The sequence below is a fragment of the Meleagris gallopavo genome, chromosome 13 (genome assembly GCF_905368555.1).
Source record: "Meleagris gallopavo chromosome 13, MGAL_WU_HG_1.1, whole genome shotgun sequence".
Lineage (NCBI taxonomy): Eukaryota > Metazoa > Chordata > Aves > Galliformes > Phasianidae > Meleagris > Meleagris gallopavo.
Genome location: NC_139416.1, coordinates 1,683,440 through 1,701,135, shown reverse-complemented (window position 1 = coordinate 1,701,135; position 17,696 = coordinate 1,683,440). Strand labels below are relative to the sequence as shown.

Here is a 17,696-nt window from a genome sequence, read left to right as displayed (position 1 = left end):
TGCACAGTGGTTATCACCCAGCCACGCTCGTGTAGGCGAGCTGGAAGACGCTGCACAAAGGAGGCTGGAGGTGTAGAAGCCAAGTATGTTTATTAGGTATATCTGCTGATTCTAAGCCAGTCTTGCAGCAGGGGCTCAGCTTGTTGCCTGTGTGATGGGAGCTGGCGGGGGCCCTTCTGCAAGCTGTGCCTATCCTGTCCTTACCCACCCTGGTGGCTGCCCCGGCACCATGAGTGCTATCTTGCTTACATGGAGTCCTGTATAAAAAAGAGGCTATGGCATCATGGCCTGAAGTGTCTAAAGGTAGCTTGCTAGCATCGAGGGCTTGCTCACACGCCGTAATCCACGACTGTGATGTTAATGAGCTGGCAGCGTGGTTAATTATCCATCCACTAGTGGGAAGTGACAAGACTCTGAAGTGTAATTAATCACTGCTCCCAAAACAACAACAAAAAAAACAAACAACAGAATGGAATGGAATTAGAATGGAAGAGGGTGCCAACCCATCCACCTGAGCTGTTGTTCTTGCTCCTTCTCATAGATACCCAGCTCTGAGTCCTTTACTCCCCTTCATGCCAGCTTCTGGTGGATACAAGCATGGAGGGAAGCTGGCCATCACCTCCTTCAGTTCTTTCTGGGCTCCTTAAGGACTTTGTGGCCCCTCCTCCCTACCTCTGGGCTGGATCTAAGAGCACCCATCTGCTCTGGCTCTCTCTGCTCTTTGGTGCCAGCCCCAACCTTGGTGCTCCCCAGCAGTATTTCATTGATGGAGGTCAGTGTCAGGTTGCTGAAGACCATGTTGAGGTGGTCGATGCCCCGCAGCTCCTGGACATGCACTTTCTGCTTTTGCTGGTTGCGCCATCGCTTGCACAGCTCTGAACTGCGTTTGTTGACAGTGTCATCCCCATCACCATAAATCATGTCCACAGGGTCCTCATAAGGAAAATGCTCATCGTATATGTAAGTCTCCACTGTGGGATAGCCTGTGCCATAAAGGCAGTATGTGTCCACACCGGGAGGGGGTAATCCCTTCAGCAAGTCCTTCATGTCCTCCCACATGTACCAACCATCCTCCAAGTTGACATCAGTGAAGAACCGCTGGTAGTCCCGGTAGGTGTAATTGTAGGAGGGTGTGGAGATGAAAATATGGTCCTCTGGCCAGGCCAAGCTCGTAGGGAACATCCAGGGGCTGGTGGTGGTCATACGCTGCTCTTCACGCAGCTTGATGTTGGACATAAGTGGGATGCCCTGATTATCACCTGCAGGACAGACAGACCGCACCAAAACACACTTGGGCAGCTGAGATCGGACACCTCTTGGCCACTCCTGACTGTCAGCATGCACCTATCAAAACCCTCCTCTCTGACTTCAGTCCTCCAGCTGGAGGAAGAGGCCGAGTGTCGACAAAGCTGGACAGATAACGTCCCTAACTGCTGAGTCCTGCAAGTCCTACACCTCCACATATGAGTGAGATGAGCCCAAGGGGGCTGATGATGTGTTGTCAACCTGCACTCATCCTGCAAGCCTGGGTGTTTTTAGTTTTAAGACCATGCAACAATATAATTACCTCAAAAAAATGTCTCTGGACCATGTGATAACACAGAGAAATGTGATGACCAAGAGTGATGCAAGGGGTCAGATGTTAAAATTTGCAAGCATGTGTTTTTAAATGAATTCCATGCATTTTGGAGGCTCAGCTTGTGACTTGTGGATACTTGGGCTGTCAGCATTAGGCAATTGATTGTGGCTTTCTGGACTGAAAAGAGGCTAAAGAGAGGCTAGGTGAAAGAAGTTAGAAGCCTGAAAAAATAAAAGCTTATGGAGGATGGGCTCTGAGATACAGGGAGATGCAAGCAAGTGATGTAGGTCAGTGTGCGTGTCCCTTCAGGGGCCTCCATGTCCTCAGCTGCATAAGGGCTGTACTGCTTGGAGCAAAAGTCCATCTAGCTCACAGCCCTGCACTGTTGGAGGCAGGGGAAGAGCCAATTTCTGGGGAGGCAGTGAGAAGAGAGCGAGCATGGCCCAAACTGCTTTCCTAGCCCCAGGATGTGTGGCTGGTACATTACTTTTGCCCAGGATGGGCAGTTCTGATTTCAAGGAGCACCCTTAGCCCTCAGCTGCCTGGCCCCCAGCTCTTCTACCACAATGTCTGGTCTCTGCTCATTGCCACTCTTCCATTTCTGCAGGAGAGAAAGAAAATGAAGAAGCCTCTGCCCACAAGGAATCGCTCACCTGATGCAAGGACACGCAGTGGCTTGACAGATCCTCCCCAAGGGGCACCCAGCGAGATGAAGCCCCCGATGTACCGATCTTTCCAGGCTTGCTTCTGCTGGAGCAGGAAATAGAGGACGTTGAGGTTGCCCATGCTGTGCCCAATGAGGAAGACACGCTGCTGGTACTCATCGTGCATCTCCTCTATCAGTGCCTTCAGGTTCTGGAAGTATTCAGGCTGCTCCTCTGTGGACAAGAAAGACACCAGCGCTTGGTCAGCTTCACATAGCCCCAGGCTGACACTAAAAGCCTCAGCCTGAGAGGTGTGTGGGCACAGATGCCAGAAGTGCCACCGCATACATTCACATGAGAGTGCTATTCACAGTCACGGACAGCCATCCCTCTCCAAGGGATGACGAATCATGCTGAAACACCACACCACTCGTCAGCCTGCTCACTGGGAACCATCCTGCCTCCCTCCCTGCACATGTGATGTGGCCACAACCCCAGACTTACGGGGACCAACCCTCCAGTCATAGGGGGCTGCCCGAACTGTCTGGTCCCTCACGTAGCCGTTGTTCACCAGGTTCTGAACCAGGGTGTGCAGGTAACCTGCAGAGAGAGAACAGGTGGGATTTATGTCTTTGGTCTTCTGTTATCTTTTTTCTGTTCTTATCCTGATCACGGGCTGGAATTTCATCTGCTAAGCTCTGTAGCTTGAATGCTCTGGTCAGAGATTGCAATTCTATGTATCCTGGAAGCATAACACAGCAATTGGGGCTGGAAAGGAATTGTCCTTGGGCCAGCATCCTTCATGCCCAAGTGACCTGGGCTCCATCAGCTCTGCAGGACTGAGCTGGGATGAACCGCACAGATACAGGGGCTCCTCTCTGCTGGGTGATGCATGACAGCCCTGGATACCCTGTGCCTCTCCACGAAGCTGGCTCCTCTTACCTGCCAGTTTACTCTGATCCAGGTACTCCACAGAATAGGTTTTGCCAAAGCCAGGCACACGGATGTGCACCCCGGGAGCGTTGGTCATTTTCCGAGCCGTTCGGTTGTACACTACCCTGTGGAGGGAACAGGACAGAAGGCAGCAGTGGGGTCACATCCTGACAGCATCGGCAGGAGGTGCCGAGGACAGGCTGTCATGAGCACATGGCGGGACAGGGAAAAAGGGAAGATGTTCAGAAAGTGTTGATGAGAGCTGTGTTCACAACGCATTCCGGGAAGGACGGTTTGTGTGCAGAGTCAGGGCCACAGAGGGAGGAGAGGGGAGGGAGATCCCTGGTAGGTCATTAACCTGGGGAGCTCCTGGGATGGGGGTGAGCGGTACCTGGTGTTATCAATCCAACAGTCAACTCCCACTGGCAGGAACGTGTTGAGGTTGAGCCAGATGGTGAAATAGTCCTCGGTTTTGCGGTAGCACATCCAGTTCACTACATCTGGCTTGTCCAATTTGGCTTCCAGCTGGTTCCCAAGGCACCCAGGCACTGGGGGCATCACAGAAGGAAACTACAGCCAGGTAGATCTCAGTTTGTGGAGCTGCCTGGCCTCATGCTTCCTTGACCCACAGCCTCCTCTGGAGCTGCCTGGCTAGGGACACCCTAGGAACCTGCTGAACCTTGTCTGCTGTTGGATGTCGCTGGAGCAGCACTCATGGAGAGCAGCCTGCCCATGCCTTGGTTCTCACCAAGCACAGCACATCTTAGGGCACTTGGAGACACAAGTTGGGCACAGAAGCATTGGAATAGTGCTAAAAGTGCATCCTATGGGACCACCAAACTGCCACCCTCACCCAGTGCCAGCCCAAGAGAACCAGATAACCAGCACGGAGCATCCCAATGTTTCTCCTCAAGTTTGTCTGGGTTTCCCTCCTCCTGTCTGCAGCCACAGGGTTGGTGCTCCTCGGAGCTGCGCAGCCCCACTCTATCCAGTGCTCTACTCATCACACCCATCAGTTTGTCCATGTGCTGATGCCCAAGGCCCACACTGGGGGCAGCCTGGTCTGGAGATGCCCTAGTGCATCCCAACTGCCACAGCCACAGCTCCATGGCATGGCAGAGCATTCCCAGGGGTGCAGGTGCATTGTACCACATGAGAGGGGAGTGGGGTATGCTCGCTGCCTTGCACAACCTGCTCCACAGCTCCCTCAAACCTGTGCATATGGGGAAGTTCTAATCCTGCTTTCAACACAGGGTGAGGATCAGCACATCCACGAGAGGATGCTGGCACAGGAGAGCCTGGGCTTCAGCTGGGGAGCTGGACCTACCCTGGGAGCAAGCAGAGCAGGTGGAAGTTCCTGGGACAGGAGGTCAGCCCGTGTCCCATGGGGCAGCCCCGTGGGGGGCTGCATCCCAAGGGTGCTGGGGGTGGCTGAGTGCCCTCCTCCTGCCTCACCATTCCCCCTGGTACAGCCAGCACCTCAGTGCTTAGCTCTGATCTCTGCCTCACCTCAGAGAGGACACTAGGTAATTATTAAGGGAGTTCCTGTGGGGGCAGAGGGGTTATCATTGGTCCTAAGGGCACTGGGGGTTTCTGGGATACCAGACCCAGGGGGATGGGCTGCACATGAATGCTGTCTCGACCACCCCACCACCACCCCAGCCTGGGCACAGGGCACAGGGCACGGGGCAGGGCTGAGGCTGGTATGGGGGCACGGGGCAGGAATGGGGAGAAAGGGAGGTCCAAGGGGGGTGCTTGGAATGAGGCTGCCTGGGGGTCTGAACAAACTGCAGGCTCACAGAAGGGCAGTGGAGATGCTCCTGCTGCTGCATGCCATCTTGAGAAGTGGCACAAGGTCACTCGTGCTGTGCCATCCCCTGCCTGGAATGGTGACAGCCTCCTGGCCACCAAGGCTGCAGCCACTGCCTCTCCAACCACATAGTGCCAGAGGCTGTGTGCCTGCCAAACTGTGTGCCAGGCTGCCCTGTGCATTGAGAACTCCACGGGGAAGGGAGTTCATAGGGTCATTCTTTGGATGTTCTGCTTTTTCTCTTCTCTTTTTAAAAAGGAAAATCCTTCTGAGTCAAGAAAAGGGTGAAAAATAACCCCCCTGCTCAGCGCAGTTCTCGTGGCAAAATCCCATGCCAGTGTTGGCACAAGGAGGCAGATTGCAGCCACACACTGCCAGCCAACTGCTTGCAAACAACCCCAGCCAGGCGGATGGTGCCATCCCCACCTCCCTAGGTGATGCCCCTGTGCAACTCTCTGTGCACCTCTGATGCAAGGAGAAGCTGCCCACCAGCTCATTATAGCCCAGGCAAGGTTGTCTGCTGTGGGTCAGACGCCCTGCAACAGCAGAGGATGAATTAACTGCAAAAAACACAGGGCAAGCTGCAGGGGAGCAAGAGTTGGTAGTTTCCATCCCACTGGAACAGAACAGCAGCAGTATGGAGCTGCAATCCAGAGGCTGTTGCAACCCCTACCCCCTCCATCAGCAGAGCCCCTAAGCAGGGCAAAACCTGAACCTCACCTCAGCTGTGATGGGGGGATTTCAGAACCCCTTTTGGTTTCTTCTGGACTGAGCGTGGCAGCCCATGCACCCTCAGTGCTCCTACGCGGTGAGACACCTAGAGACTGCAAAGTGCCCCGGCCTCCAAGGGCAGCTGTCACCTTACCGAGCACCACGGGTGGCGTCCTGTTGGTCGGGGGTGCCTCTGGGGTGGTGGTGGGTGGGAAGAGGACGTTGAAGAGCCAGAACTGGGACGTGGGCTGCAGGATCAGCAGCAGCAGCGTCAGCAGCGTGAGCCCAGCGTCCGTCCTCCCCATGGCCAGTGTGGCTGGGCTCCCTCCAGCAAACGGAGCAAACGGGCTTTTATATCTTAGGCAGGTCCAGGAGCCCGGGCTGCAGGGGAGGGGAGAGCTGCAAGGGGCTGGCCGGGATGGGGAGGAGGGACTGGGAGGGACAAAGGCCCGGCCTTGCAAATGTGCCATCCCCTGTGAACGCTGCGGTGGCTGGAGACACTTTGTACCCTCAGAGATCTGCCCACGGGTGGCTAAAGCCATCGATGTCCCTGAGCTGCGCGTGGTCAGTGACCACAGCATGCCTCTAGCAGGTGACACCGGTGGGGGACACACCAGGCTCACTACAAGACAAGACTGTGCCTTGGGTTGGAACTGAGGTTGCTGCATCCACAGCGCAGAGAACTGACCCTGGTACGCTCACTGCCGGCCCTCTCCTTGGGTTGTGTTCTCCCCGTGTTCCCAACACCTCAGGGCAGGGCTGCAGCTCTGAGTTCAGTCCGGGTGAGCACAGCACACCCCATGTTGCCCCTCTGGTGGTGGCAATGTGGGGTCCTCAATGGGCCATCTTGAGCATCTCCCCAAAGCCCAAATGTGAGCCTGGATAGCTCAGTTGGGAGAGCATCAGACTTTTAATCTGAGGGTCCAGGGTTCAAGCCCCTGTTCAGGCGAAGCTTTTATCCTTTAAGTGTGAGCGAGGGGAGCTTGAGCAACGCTACCCTGCAGAATGCAGCGTGTAGCCTGTCCCAGGCTCTGGCTCCTGACTATTTTCCCTCTCGTGCACTCTCGAAGAGGAAGAGCTCATGGGCAGAGACTGACAAGCCTCCTGCTGCCCCCTATCTGCATCTCTACAGCTGCTCACAAATTAGTTGTCTTCGCTTCAAAATTGTCCCGAAACAGCACTTCTCTGCAGGACCTGTTCACTTCCCATCCTTAGCCAGAATGGAGCTCAGCATACCATAAACACCCCAAGAGTCTGACTGGAAAAGGTTTGGCTCCTTGTACACGTGTCCGTGGGTCGGAACTGGGGGGACTCCCGCACCATGACAGAGTTAAAGGCTGGAGAACAACTGAGGGAACTGATGGAGCTGAGGTCCTGAACCTATTGGGGCAGCCCAAGGTGAGAGCAGGGAGTTGGACATCTGGTAACTTAGGCTGTGTCCCTGCCTGTGCGGGTCTCATTCTCCCCTGGGGCAATCTTATCTGTTTGCATTGACCTCAGCCACTGGGACTTTCCCTCATTATTATCTTATTTGATCTTCCTTCTGGGATGTCCTTGTTCCTCACTGTCCCCTCCTGGGGTGACTTTGTCTCTGGGAACCACCTGAGGGCTGTCCATCCAGCAGTGACCCTATCCATCAGATTGTCCCATGGGTTGGCATGGACAAGTCCTGAATTTGAGACAAAGCATTGTCTTCACCTCTTCCTTCCTCATTCTCCACCCTTCTCAGTCCTTCTCCTTCACCCCTCAGGAAGGTTTGGTTTTCAACCTGAACATACATTAGTTATTATTCTTCATTGTTCTTCAGATGAGCTTAATAGACTTGTTCCCAAAACTGACTTTCTGGAGAGGGGGAGAAAAGAGGGATGATGAAATTGTCTTTTTCCCTTTCTGTGTCTCAGCTGTGCACAAGTGGGATAGGTCAGCCTCTTTTCCCAGGTAACAGGGATAGGACAAGAAGTAATGGCCTTCACTTGCACCAGGGGAGGTTCAGGTTGGATATTCCTAAGGCAAATGACCCATTTTGCTCTCAATTTCTATATCCAGCTGCTTCCCTTCCGACAGTATGATCTCAGACCAGAAGGAAGAACCTGGGCAGCAACCCACCATGGTAATCCATCCCCTCCCACAGCCATGGCACAGCTCTTGGGCCCAGGGCAGAACCACTTGTCCACGTTCTACTCCTCATTCTGTTTTCTTTCTAAAGTGGATAAGGGATGAAGAAAAATATCAGCCCGCAGCAAAAAGCCTCCCTCTTCCCTTCCCATGCACTTGTGGCTCCTTCACCAGCTGAGCCCTGAGTGAATCCCCCGAGGGACTTGTGAGACACCTTTAACTTCTTTTCTGAAAGCTGCTGCCCACAGTGAGCTCTGCACAGCTGTCAGAAGAGGGCACTAAGACAAAGGAAACTCTGTGTTTCAATGGGCTGAAGGCTTGTAAAGAGTAAAAAGCACTTCCCCGAAGTGGAGACCCTCTGGTGCAGCGCAGAGCTCTCCATGTGCCTTCTGGGATGTGGGAAAAAGGCTGATGGAAGGGGTCTGCAAAGGCATTGGCAGAAGATGTCTGTGCTAGCATGAGATCCTATCTGACAATTAGACCTGTGAGCAAGAAACATCCTTGTAAAGCACGACCAGATTCTTTGAAGTGCAAAGGGGCACTAAATAGCCAGAGACATCCTGAGGTAGCCTCAATAAAGGGAAGAACAAAGCACTACTGGTCATCTGGAGAGGTGAAGAAACGGACTGGAAAAGGGAAAGACAGCTTTAGAAAGCAGGAACTGGTAGCTGCTATTTGCTGTTCCAATTAAAGGAACAGAAAAATGAACAGGAAAAATGAAAAATGGTCAGAGAGAATAGAAAATGTCCACTGGCTGTCCCAAGGGAAAAAGAGAAATTAGTAACAGCTATTGTCTGCTCCCAGTGGTGGTGTCATACACCACTGATGTCTGCAATACAAAAACAACTTGCTTTCTTCCCAAAATGCAGCCCCTCTCTCCAAGGAATCCCTATGCACAAATGTTTCTACAAGATCTTCTGACAGGATATGAATCCCTCATTGGGTAAGAGGCAGCCTGACTCTGGATCCTGTGATGTGGGTCACCCTTGGTGTGGGACTTTATCCAGCATTCAAGAAATCCAATGGAAAACGGAAGAGAGTCCTTGAAGGTCTGTGTGTGAACATGACAAATCTGGGTAATATTATGATGAATCAAAAATGATTCAAATTCGGCTGTATTTGCAAGTAGGATTTGTTGTTTAACTTTCCTCATTTTCCAAAAGGAGGGCTGTTCTGCTGTCATCATAGGAGAAAGTTGGAAGTGAGTGATGTTTCTCAACCCTGGGGAGGTAAACTGATGTTACATATAACACAGCCTCTCTTTTCATGGCTCACCTGATATGGCACTCGTATCCCTGCTGACAACCCTTCAGGGCAGGTGGGAAAATAGGGACTACGTATAACTGAGGCATTTTGCCCTCTGTGCACAAAACTGTACCAGGATGGCAGCCAAGCCCCTACTCAAAGATTGACCATTCCATCCAACGTGCAAAATAACTGAGATATTCTCTCAAAGCATTGGTGAAGACTGTGAAAATTGTACTTAAAACAAGAGCAAGAAGGCGGCTCACATACTGCACATACACTGCAATCATTGTTTACAGTCACAAGTTCACTAGGACACTGCCACAACTCAATGTAGCAACAAAGAGATCACTGTTAAAATCCAAGGCTTGGCCAGCACCTCACCAGGCCATAACTTTCCCTTCCCAGTTCAGGAAGGTCCCGCTGTCCTTCTCGGAGAGGTTGGAGAGCACCTTCAGCATCCCTCCTACGCTCTCATCCACTGTCACTCGGGACTGCAGGGGCAGAAGGAGAAAAATGGCTGTGTGTGCCCAAGGGCCCAGCCTATCCGGGAGCCTTCAATACACAGGGAGCTCCACATTCCCACTATAAGGGATTCTTCCAAACCTTGGCCAGAAACTCTCTTACCTTATCTTCTAATGTGCCTCCCATGTCTGTTTTGACCCAGCCGGGATGGAGAGCAACGCAGAGGATGCCGTGTTCCCGGTACCCCATGGACTGGCACCTGGTGAGCATGTTCAGAGCAGCCTGTGGGAGAGAGCACAGGGATCAGGTGGGGATGAAAAGGTGCAGCACAGGGACCCCACAGTGGTCTTCCCATGCAGATGCCCAGTCCCGAAAAGGATCTGTATTGACATGGCCCCTTGTGGCTGAGCCTGGGACCAGGCATGGGAGTGTGTTATGAGGGGGAACCAGTGACTGACAGTACCTTGCTGCAACGATATGAGAGCGCTTGTCCGTACTGCCACAGATAGAGGTCCTGAATGGATCCAGCAGTGCTGGACATGTTGATGATGGCTGCCTTGCTGCAGCTCAACCCTGAGCCTGGGTTCCCCTGGGCTGCCTTCTTCAGAAGGGGCAGGAACGCCTGTGGAGAGGGGAGAAGTGAAGTTCTGGATGATGGCAAGGTGAGCATGAGCCAGCAGATGGCCTGGGGCCAAAAGGGCTGACCCTGTCCTGGGATGCCTCAGGCACAGCCCTGCTGATGGGCGAGGGAAGAACTCACCTCGAGCACTGGGTTGGGTGCCACAATGTAAGAAGGTCATAAAACTACAACTGAGCATCCAAAGGAGGGCTGTGGGATGGGGAGGGGTCTGAGGGCACTGTGCGAGGAGAGCTGAGGGAACTGGGTCTGCTCAGCACAGAGCAGAGGAGGCCGAGGGGAGGTCTCATGGCAGCTGCAGCCCCTCATGGCCTACAGCCCCTCATGACCTATGGCATACAACTCCTCACTGGGAGCAGAGGGGCAGAGCTCTTGGGACAGCAACAGGGCCGAAGGAAACAGCATGGAGCTGTGCCAGGGGAAGGTCAGGTAGGGATAGGGAAAGGTTCTGCACCAGAGGATGGTGGGCACGGCTCAGCTCTCCAGGGCAGTGGGCATGGCCCTGAGCTGCTGGAGCTCTGGGAGTGTTGGGGCACAGCTATCGGCCATAGGGTTTGATTTTCAGGTGGGGCTGTGTGGAGCCAGGAGTTTGAGCTGATGATTCCCACAGGTCTCTTCAAATATGGGATTCCTATAATTCTATAATTCCTTCCACAGCAGCAGTGTTGGCACCAGCCCCACTGGCAGCTGCCTTCCTCTTCCTCCTGCTCCGCATTCTAGCTCCTCAGCACCAGTCCCTGATCCACAACTTCTCAGAGCAGCTCAGGAGCACCAGGCCTGACATCAGCACAAGAGCAGAGCAGGGCTCTGTCCCACCAGCCCCTTTCTTTTTCCACTGGGGAAATGCAGAGACACAGGGCAGAATGTTCCCAGAACTGTGGGTGAGCACATTACCTGGCTGAGCAGCAGAGGTGCAACGGTGTTGGTAGTGAACACATGGAGCATGTCGTCTAGTGTCTCGGTGTCAAGCGAGTTGTTATTTCCTACACCAGCATTGTTGATGAGGAGGTTCAGCCCCGAGCCCTTGAGGCGCTCCCCGACGCTGGCTGCGGCCGCCTTGATGCTGGCGGGATCGGTGACTTCTGCAGAGGCGAGGTGGGGAGGTGAGAGCCCGCTGCCCTCGGTGTCTGCCAGCAGGCACGGTGCTGGGACAGAGCCCTGCACCAGGGATGTGGGAGGACGCAGTGCTGGCAGAGCGGGGAGCCCAGGGAGGCACCTTGTGCTACAGCTGTGTCACCTACCGAGCGGGACGATGACCAGGTTGGGGTGCTTGGAGGCCAATTTCTGCAGCTCCTGTAGAAGACAGCGGGTGTGAGCTCCACTTATCCACTCTGATCTGCTCAGCCAACAGCAGCCCTTTGCCTCCAGCCCTGGGGCACACGGTGCCAGGCAGTGGCAGCAGCTCCCTTCTGGACCCCAGGGAGCCCTGGGCACCCCATTGCTTGCATCCCGCCCCAGTTCTCCTGTGCCCGAGGTCCAGGGCTGCAGCTCCCTGGCGGAGCCCTTCACACATCCCCACTCCTGCAGCAGCCCTGCTGTCCCCCACCTCAGCTCCAGCCCAGCCCAGCCTCACCTGTGCTCGCTGTCCCTTGGGGTCCCGGCAGCCTGCAAAGACCCACTCAGGTGGGTTTGGCAATGCCAGCAGGTGCCGGACAAACCCCAGGCCGATTCCCCGGTTGGCCCCAGTCACCAGAGCGGAGCGGACACGCAGCTCTCCCATATTGCTTCTCCTGCTTCTGCTCCAGCTCACATTGCTTGTTCAGTGCTCAAATGCTTCTTATAGCATGCTGGACTTCCACCCCACCCACACAGGGCTTGCGCAAACCCTCAGTTCTGTATTCAATCTCTCGAGCTCTTTGAACTGTCCAGGTAAAAGCTCCTGGCTGGGAGCCAGCCTTACAAAGGGCAAAAATGTTCTTGCTTTTTATGGTAAACTGTACTTATAAGGTATTGGAAGGTGAGTGTGTGCTCCTTCAAGGGTATCTGGTCAAGGCCTTTTTACAGTGCCTCGTGGGATATACGAAGAAAGAGAGAAAGCCATAAGGAATGTGCAGGGTCACATCGGACCTAAAAAGGAAAAGGGATGTGTTTGTGCAAACCCAACCTGGACAATTATACTCCTGAGGGAGGAAATGCAAGAGTGAGATAGCTTGTTCCATCAAGTGTACCTCATAGGGCATCGTCCCGATCTTGGAAGCAGGGAACGTTATTGAGCAGATCATCCTGAGTGCCAACATATGGCACATAGGGGACCATCAAATGATCAAAAATAAGCCAGTGTGGTCTTATGAAGGGTGAGTCCTGCCTGACTGAACCCAATCTTGTTCTATGACAACTCGCTTAGTAGACAAAGGAAAGGCTGTGGATGATGGTAGACTGGATTTTAGTAATTTTACACCCTCTCCAATTGCATGACATTCCACGAGGGCGGGCACCACGTCTTGCCCTTGGATCACAACAACCCCGTGCAGTGTTACATGGTTGGGGAAGTGCAGCTGGAAGGTGCCTGGTAGAGAAGAACCTGGATGTGCTGATTGACAGCTGGCTGAACACGAGGCAGAGGTGTGCCCAGATGGGCAAGAAGGCCAACGGCTTCCTGACCTCCACTGGAAATAGTATGGCCAAGAGGAGTGTGGAAGTGACTGTCCATTGTACGTGGCACTGGTGAGACTGCATCTCAAATGCTGGGTTCAGTTTTGGGCTCCTCACTGCCAGAAGGATCTTGAGTTTCCGGAGTGAGTGCAGAGAAGGGCAATGAAGCAGATGCAGGGACTGGAAAACAGGAGTTATGAGGAGACACAGATGGCATGGGGCTTGTTTGGTTTGGAGAAGTGGAGACAGAAGTGAGACCTCATCACACCCTACAACTCCCTGAAAGTGACTAGAAGAAGGAGGTGTCGGTCTCTTTTGTCAGGTGTTGAGTAATAGGACATGAGTGGGAACAGCCTCCAGTTGTGTTCAAGAGGTTTCTGTTGGACATTAGGAAGAATTTCTTCATGGAGAGTGTTGTCAAACATTGGAACGGGCTGACCAGGAAAGTGGTGGATTCCCCATCACTGAGATATTAAGGAGATGTGTGGATGTGGCTCTTGGGACACAGTTTAGTGATGGGATGCGGTAAATCAGATTGGATTTGTGAACTTGAAGGTCTTCTCCAAAAACAGTGATTCCCATATCCCTTATCCTGAGTCAAACTTCCTCCTTATCTCTGATTCTTAGGCAGTGAAGGACAAAGGGACGCAGGGGCTGTGCTGTAGAAATCAGTGTGACTGCCAAAGCGGTCTCCATTGGGTGGTGCCACGAGGTGCTGGAAGCCCCCATATTCCCATACTGCAGCAGCAAGGTGAGGGGGCAGGGGATGATTTGGTGATGTTTGCCCATGGAGGGTGGATCACGGGACCCTAACCTGCCCTAGGACACACATCTCGTACATGGTATTTGAAGTGCAAGCACTCAGATGGCCAGCACAGGCCCTTGCTTTCTGCAGAGCAAAGCCCCATTACCACCTCCACAGCCCTTCTTACTGGAAAATATCTCCCTCTTGCCCAGATGCACACAGCAGCCCCTGCCCACCCATGGATACGGGCAGCATCTTCTTCCTGTTTCCCACCCTATGTGTGGTGATGCAGAGCCGTTCACTCCATCTCTGCCTTACTCCGTGTCCCCAACCACCTGTTCCCACATGGGAAGCCCTTCATGGACACATCCTGTGCTCCCACTACACTCATGCTTCCCCCAGCCCTGGACAGCCCACCTCCTTGAAGATGGACAGTGGCCCAAAGCCCTTAACTCCAGAGAGGGACATTTCCAGCATTGACAGCTGTCACTTGAGGAGACATCTGTCAGTGGCTATGGTTGGGAGCAGTCTGTTCTGATGCTCATGGATGAGAAGTGGGAACCCGGGAAGGGGCTGCCCCCCATGGGCTGTCAGTGTGCATCCGAACCTGTTGTGGTCACTGAGTTAGCAGTCTTGCTGTTCTCAGATATGGATTTATTGAGGGGGAAGGCTGCACTAGAGGGGCCAGTGCCAGGATCCAGGCAGGAGGCCGGGCTAGCACCTCACCAGGCCACCACGTTCCCTTCCCAGTCCAGGAAGGTCCCGCTGTCCTTCTCGGAGAGCTTGGAGAGCACCTTCAGCATCCCTCCTACGCTCGCGTCCACCGTCAGCGGGGGCTGCAGGGCAGAGGGAGAAACACGGGCGTGTGTGCCCAAGGGCTGCCCAGGCTGTGCCCTGGAGCCCGGCTGCGGGAAGGCAGCGGCTGGGCCGAGGGGGAAGCAGAGCCCTGGCAGGAGGGTGAGAGCTGGGAAGGCGGGCGGTGGGGCTGCCGGGAGCCAGGGCTGGCGCTGCGCAGGGGTCCCAGGGCAGGGAGAGCTGCCATGGTGCTGAGGGAGCGGCCCCCTGAGGGGGTCTTGGGGCAGGGCTCCGGGAGACAGCAGCCTCCCATGGGAAACCAGCACAGGCTGTGGATGCACCCAGCGGTAGGGGAAGCTCCTACTGTGTGTCCAGCTGCGCTCCCCATGTCCGTTTGCACCCATCCAGGATGGAAAGTGACGCAGAGGATGCCGTGTTCCTGGTACCCCATGGACTGGCACCTGGTGAGCATGTTCAGAGCAGCCTGTGGGAGAGAGCACAGGGATCAGGTGGGGATGAAAAGGTGCAGCATGGGGACACGTGCAGATCCCATGGCCGGGGTTTGCAGATCTGTCCCAGCATGGTCCTCTGCAGTGGGGCCTGGGACCAGTAACAGGAATGTGATGTGAGAGGAAGGCAGTGACTGATTGAAGCTCTGTCACAGTGGATAGAGGTGCAAGAGACTAACAGAGGTGATACTGGAGGGATTATGCAGTCATTTGCTGAGAAATTTGGGCTCATATCCAACACATACCTTACTGCAACGGTAAGAGACGCAGTGTGCAGCGTCCCATAAATACATTTCTTTGATCGAACCCGCAATGCTGGAAATGTTGATGATGGCTGCCTTGCTGCAGCTCATCCCTGAGCCTGGGCTCCCCTGGGCTGCCTTCTTCAACAGGGGCAGGAACGCCTGTGGGAGGGGATGGAGAGCATGCACAGAGGAGGCTCGTTGGAAGGGCATATATCCTTCCATAGTAGTTGGTGCATCAGAACCAGAGAATCAGAGAACAGATGTAATTGGCAGATATCTCTGCAGATCATCTGGTGCAGCTACCTCTACTCAAGCAGAGCCAACAAGACCCTATTGCCCAAGACCTTGTTCAGGGGACTTTTGAGGATCTCAAAGGGGGACATGGGACAACCTCTGTGAAAAGTCCATGGCAATGCCCAGCCAACCACCAGTGGTGAACAAAGTCAGAGAGCAAATTCTTGTTCTTCTGGCTCAAATCATGATACTCTGCTCCCTGGCACGAGCTCACACACCTGTGCTGTTACTATTTCGCAATAAGAGGCCCCATGCTTCAAAGTGCCAAGGTCTTCAGCTTGCTGCCTGATCTCAGTCAAGCCTGAAGAAACGTGTAAGCTCCAAGCGTACCCTTCAGAAAGCAAGGGACCAGATTGGGTCTTAAAGAACACTGGTCTTGACACAAGGGCAAGGACTCAGAAGGCAGAAAGTAGAGGAGGGCCCTATCCCACTGGCCCCTTCTTTCCTCCATCAAAGATCTCAGGGATGCACTGCAGGGATATTTCTGGAGCGGTGGGTGAAAACTCACCTGGCTCAGCAATAGAGGAGCAACAGTGTTGGTAGTGTACACCTCAGACATGTCCTTCAGTGTCTCGGTGTCAAGTGAATTTATCTTTGCAATCCCAGCATTGTTGATGAGGAGGTTCAGCCCCGAGCCCTTGAGGCGCTCCCCGACGCTGGCTGCGGCCGCCTTGATGCTGGCGGGATCGGTGACTTCTGCAGAGGCGAGGTGGGGAGGTGAGAGCCCGCTGCCCTCGGTGTCTGCCAGCAGGCACGGTGCTGGGACAGAGCCCTGCACCAGGGATGTGGGAGGACGCAGTGCTGGCAGAGCGGGGAGCCCAGGGAGGCACCTTGTGCTACAGCTGTGTCACCTACCGAGCGGGACGATGACCAGGTTGGGGTGCTTGGAGGCCAATTTCTGTAGCTCCTGTAGAAGACAGCGGGTGTGAGCTCCACTTATCCACTCTGATCTGCTCAGCCAACAGCAGCCCTTTGCCTCCAGCCCTGGGGCACACGGTGCCAGGCAGTGGCAGCAGCTCCCTTCTGGACCCCAGGGAGCCCTGGGCACCCCATTGCTTGCATCCCGCCCCAGTTCTCCTGTGCCCGAGGTCCAGGGCTGCAGCTCCCTGGCGGAGCCCTTCACACATCCCCACTCCTGCAGCAGCCCTGCTGTCTCCCACCTCAGCTCCAGCCCAGCCCAGCCTCACCTGTGCTCGCTGTCCCTTGGGGTCCCGGCAGCCTGCAAAGACCCACTCAGGTGGGTTTGGCAATGCCAGCAGGTGCCGGACAAACCCCAGGCCGATTCCCCGGTTGGCCCCAGTCACCAGAGCCGAGCGGACACGCAGCTCTCCCATATTGCTTCTCCTGCTTCTGCTCCAGCTCACATTGCTTGTTCAGTGCTCAAATGCTTCTTATAGCATGCTGAGCAGACAGCCCACCCACACAGGGCTTGCGCAAACCCTTGGATCACTGCATTATCTCTCCAGCTCTTTGAAATGACAGGGACACAGCTCCTGGCTGGGAGCCAGCCTTACAAAGGGCAAAAACAACTTGGCTTTTTAAGGCAAACTGCTGGTTAGGTGTTTGGAAGGTGAGTGTGTATCTGGTCAAATAACACCTGGTCCAGACCCTTTTTCCTGTCCCACACAGGGTATGGAGAAAGAGGGGCAGGCATAAAGAATGTGCAGAAACACAAACATGAAATGTGGCCTTAAGATGTGCAGGGATGTGTTCATGTGAACTCAACTTATTTAATTATGCAGATGGGTGAAGGAATGTGAGGGAGTGAGAGAAGTTAGTCCACCCAGTGTGCTTCATGGAGCTCCTTGATAATTCAAAACTAAGGCAAATGGGGAAGCCAGGAACACAAATACACCATGGCACAGAATGGAGAAAGCCACCGTGGAGACCACGACATGCGACGTGCCTTCCTGTGGCACTGCTTGGCGGGCCAGTGAGAAAGCAGGGGTGCCATTTTCAGCAAACTCTATAGCAGGGTCTGTGGTGCAAGGATCTTCGTGGTTCTCAGGAGCTGTGGCAATGACACCGCCAAATGTGGAAAGAGTCTTTACATCTCTGAGAAAGACATTGAGAGCAGTGGAGGCAGGAAAGCAGCAGGACGGGGCAAGGACCTGCAGATCAGACTTGAGAGAAAAGAAGGACATGTATGGACCACGGAAATGGGACGTGTTGCCTGAGAAAAGTACTGGGATGCTGTCTGGACATGCAGTGTTGAGCACTCAGAATGCAAGTGAGGGCCCTGCCCATGTTTTCTTTACACTTTTTTTACACCCACCACCCTTCTCCACAGCCTTTCTGGCTGAAAAACATTCCCCTTCGGCCCACATGCACCCAGCAGTGCGCAGGGCTTTCTGGTGGCGTTGGGCAGCCTGTCACA

General features: G+C 54.2%; 3 protein-coding genes and 1 non-coding gene across 6 annotated transcripts; 1 reads left to right on the top strand and 3 right to left on the bottom strand.

Annotated features, from left to right (window-relative positions):
• Nucleotides 1–71: 71 nt before the first annotated feature.
• LCAT (lecithin-cholesterol acyltransferase) lies at nt 72–6,038 on the bottom strand. Of its 2 annotated transcripts, none has more exons than XM_085234594.1 (6): nt 5,832–6,038; nt 3,548–3,704; nt 3,166–3,281; nt 2,728–2,823; nt 2,233–2,457; nt 72–1,259 (listed from the first exon to the last, which is right to left on the bottom strand). In XM_085234594.1, the coding sequence occupies exons 1-6, from the start codon at nt 5,980–5,982 to the stop codon at nt 625–627; spliced, it is 1,380 nt and encodes a 459-aa protein (XP_085090720.1). In that variant the 5' UTR covers nt 5,983–6,038; the 3' UTR covers nt 72–624. The 2 variants fall into 2 exon arrangements, with proteins under 2 accessions (XP_085090720.1, XP_010716166.1); XM_010717864.4 differs by having other exon boundaries at nt 3,548–3,726; nt 5,832–5,943.
• Nucleotides 6,039–6,553: 515 nt separating this feature from the next.
• TRNAK-UUU (transfer RNA lysine (anticodon UUU)) lies at nt 6,554–6,626 on the top strand. Its single transcript has one exon. It is a non-coding gene; the product is annotated as a tRNA-Lys (tRNA).
• Nucleotides 6,627–8,900: 2,274 nt separating this feature from the next.
• Nucleotides 8,901–11,914, bottom strand: LOC100538901 (uncharacterized). Of its 2 annotated transcripts, XM_085234596.1 has the most exons (7): nt 11,713–11,914; nt 11,381–11,432; nt 11,034–11,221; nt 9,966–10,124; nt 9,665–9,784; nt 9,422–9,531; nt 8,901–9,013 (listed from the first exon to the last, which is right to left on the bottom strand). In XM_085234596.1, the coding sequence occupies exons 1-7, from the start codon at nt 11,857–11,859 to the stop codon at nt 8,932–8,934; spliced, it is 858 nt and encodes a 285-aa protein (XP_085090722.1). In that variant the 5' UTR covers nt 11,860–11,914; the 3' UTR covers nt 8,901–8,931. The 2 variants fall into 2 exon arrangements, with proteins under 2 accessions (XP_085090722.1, XP_085090723.1); XM_085234597.1 differs by lacking the exon at nt 8,901–9,013 and having other exon boundaries at nt 9,251–9,531.
• A 2,195-nt stretch (nt 11,915–14,109) lies between these two features.
• Nucleotides 14,110–16,710, bottom strand: LOC109369696 (uncharacterized). Its single transcript, XM_085234600.1, has 6 exons — nt 16,507–16,710; nt 16,175–16,226; nt 15,828–16,015; nt 15,026–15,184; nt 14,636–14,755; nt 14,110–14,312 (listed from the first exon to the last, which is right to left on the bottom strand). Exons 1-6 carry the CDS (start codon nt 16,651–16,653, stop codon nt 14,199–14,201), a joined length of 780 nt encoding a protein of 259 aa, XP_085090726.1. The 5' UTR covers nt 16,654–16,710; the 3' UTR covers nt 14,110–14,198.
• Between the last annotated feature and the right edge of the window lie 986 nt (nt 16,711–17,696).